Source organism: Chenopodium quinoa, unplaced genomic scaffold (assembly GCF_001683475.1).
Source record: "Chenopodium quinoa cultivar QQ74 unplaced genomic scaffold, ASM168347v1, whole genome shotgun sequence".
NCBI lineage: Eukaryota > Viridiplantae > Streptophyta > Magnoliopsida > Caryophyllales > Amaranthaceae > Chenopodium > Chenopodium quinoa.
The window spans coordinates 1502626-1505671 of record NW_018744066.1 but is presented as its reverse complement, the minus strand read 5'-3'; the positions used below and the strand labels follow the sequence as shown (position 1 = coordinate 1505671).

Below are 3046 nucleotides of genomic sequence, written 5' to 3'. Positions count from 1 at the left end.
ACACCAGCCCCCCCGAAACCTTCGAAATTTCTCAAAAAGCATGGATATTAGTCTTCAATTTTGGAATTTTTTACTTTTTTTCGCCCAAAAATAAAATTTGTCGAAATGTTACCATGGTCTCTAATACCCTCTGGGAGACCAATTGGGTGGGTGGAACTATCCTATTTGCCTTTAAAACGACCAATTTAACGGTTTACAACTTGCACCAATTTAAAGAACTCAAGTCTACTACGAACATTTATGACAACATATAATGATCACATATGGTTCCAAACGACATTGCATTGCTTGTCTGATTAGTTAAATTTTTGTAAGGCTAACTTGTAATAACATCAAGGGCTTTGTAACATATATGTATGGTCTTTTCTGCCTCTACACACATAAATGAATTTAAGAATTCTTTTTTTAAACCTTTGAAGTAAAGAATTTCCCTCTGCATGAGTTGGATCAGTGATGTCTTTAGGATTTTTTGCATGCTAGAGGGATTAATAAAATATTACATTTATACTCCTGCTAACTCAGAAGTAATTTTAAATTGAGTTCTAAAAACAAACTAAAATGAGTATAATTTTGGTGGGTTTTTTTTTTTTCTTTTTTTTTTTTTTTGGGGGGGGGGTGCAGGGCAATGGAACATTATCGAGCTTCAAGCTCAGATAATACTGAATCAAGATTACAAAAATTCAAATGTTGTGAGCATGGAGTTGCTTGACTTGACTCTGCATCTGGTTTGGTGGAATACGCCGGCCTTTTTGGAATCATAATGTGTTCAATTTTGTTATTGAGAATGGCTGAAATTTCCAACATGGATGGTCTATCCTCCTGCTTTTCTTGAACGCATAGTAGAGCTACTTGCATACATCTCATTAGCTTATATTTTGAATTTGAATCATCTAATGATGGATCCGCAAACTCCTTGCATTCATCTTCTTTCCACAATTCATATGCCTATTCAACAACCATATATATTTTTCAAAATTAAATTTTTCATATACAGGATTTAAATCTCACTATATAACTTAGTTGGCTGCTTAATTACTTGCATATTCCAAGAGGTTGTATCCTTCATTAGCACCATAGAATTGGTTATTTCTCTTACCATTTATGATTTGTAGCAGCAGCACTCCAAAGCTATAAACATCATGTTTTCTTGAGTATACTCCTTGTTTTACATACTCCGGAGGGACATATCCACTGCCAAAATATGATTAATTTGTCAGAGTATGACCTAAATAATTGGTGAAGAACAAGAATACAGGCTTAACCATATACTCACTATGTTCCTACAATCTTGCTTGTATTTGCTTCATATTCATCTGTTTGGAATATTCTTGCCATGCCAAAGTCTGAAATCTTAGGATTTAAATCTTTGTCAAGTAAATTGTTACTAGCTTTTAGATCTCGATGTATGATCGTTAGCCTTGAGTATTCTTGCAGGTACAAAAGGCCTTGAATAATTCCTTCAATGATGTGAGCACGCTTTCCCCAGTCAAGCTGCAAACTTTTCACAGGATCTGTAATGATTTGAAAGACACAGAAGAATCAATAAGCTGGTAGAAACATTATGTCCATGTTTTCAGCAGTTCTTTGACTAGATTTGTTGTCATCGGTGAACTTAATCAAACAAAAGCTATACCGAAGAGATAATAATCCAAGCTGCTATTTGGAAGGTATTCATAAATAAGCATCTTTTCTTCTCTTTCCACGCAAAATCCCATCACCTTAACTAAGTTTATATGCTGAAGTCCTGCAGTGAGCATAACTTCATTCTTGAACTGCTCAAATCCTTGGCGTGATGCTTTTGAAAGTCTCTTTACTGCAATTTCCTGTCCTGTCTTTAATTTTCCCTGTAATAGAGGATAAGATGTTACTTTGGCTGTATTTTATGTGAGAAGGATGAGGAGGGAAATTAATTTTTCTCGAAAGAATTTTCCATTCAACTAAACACAGCCTTATTCGCTTATGAGAATCAAATTGACCTGACCTACACTATTGGTTTCAGTTTTTTCTTTGTTTTGGTAGGTATTTCCTCTCCCTCTATCCCTGAGACAGAGAGTTAAAAATATACTCTGATAATCTAAGACTCAGATACTGATTACTGAAGCAATGCCTAGTTTGCATACCTTGTAAACTGGTCCATACCCACCCTCTCCAAGCTTTTTGTGAAATGAAAATTTATCTGTGGCAGCATTTATATCCTTGAAATTGAATGCTTTCATGTCTGGTGAATCGTAACTGAAGTTTTGAGTGTCAGTCCTTACAGATCCTGTGAACACAGTACCCCAAACAGAAATTAAAAATATTAATATGATTGTTTTGTTATCTTATATTAAAATCTCCCGATTTCCTAAATTCATGCTGCTAAGCCTGTCATGCTTTAACTGTACTTACTGGTGTAATTAAGCAGTCTTTCTCTGAGAAAATAGAAGATTAAACTGAAACAGCAGATACAGGCCACAGGAATCAACACCTTAACTAAAACCAGCCTTTTATTGAGCTGATTCCCACCTGCTATATCAGCTGATAAACATACTCCGTGTTATTTTGTGTTTCTACAGTTTTAACATATGAAATAAATTATTCAGAATGCTGTACCATACAATTTGAATTACCTGCAGCCTGAGAGAGAACCCAGTTATCATCATTAGCAACTTGAAAGACATTGTACCCACGAAGGCCTTTCTTCTTAGCATACAAAACCTTAGTTTTGATTGCTTCCACATCGTCGAACCCCACCCAGAAAGACCCGAATGAGCAAGTATTCTCGACATTAGTAGAGTTGTACAAGCTCTTAGCTGCATAACTCTTCACAAAGCTCTTGATCCATCGGTAGCCCAGTGACCCATCTGAATTGATCCCTGGACCTGAAGCCGGAGCTCCAATCTGGTTATCCTTTGGATTTAGAAGGGTCCATACCCAGCCATGGTAAGGCATCCCTATCAAAATCTTGTTTCCGCCACTCATCGAAGAGTTTTGCCATGTTTATGGAGTCAGAGGTGGTGTTGGGCAGAAAACAACAGATGTCTAAACCATTGAAACCATAAGTTAA

The 3046-nt window shown here is 36.1% G+C and overlaps 1 protein-coding gene across 2 annotated transcripts; it reads right to left on the bottom strand.

Annotated features, from left to right (window-relative positions):
- Positions 1 to 256: 256 nt before the first annotated feature.
- Positions 257 to 3046, bottom strand: LOC110690939 (cysteine-rich receptor-like protein kinase 10). 2 transcript variants are annotated; one of them, XM_021867854.1, is made up of 7 exons: positions 2610 to 3046; positions 2389 to 2517; positions 2121 to 2263; positions 1634 to 1844; positions 1274 to 1511; positions 1097 to 1191; positions 258 to 945 (listed from the first exon to the last, which is right to left on the bottom strand). In XM_021867854.1, exons 1-7 carry the CDS (start codon positions 2959 to 2961, stop codon positions 938 to 940), a joined length of 1176 nt encoding a protein of 391 aa, XP_021723546.1. In that variant the 5' UTR covers positions 2962 to 3046; the 3' UTR covers positions 258 to 937. The 2 variants fall into 2 exon arrangements, with proteins under 2 accessions (XP_021723545.1, XP_021723546.1); XM_021867853.1 differs by having other exon boundaries at positions 257 to 1191.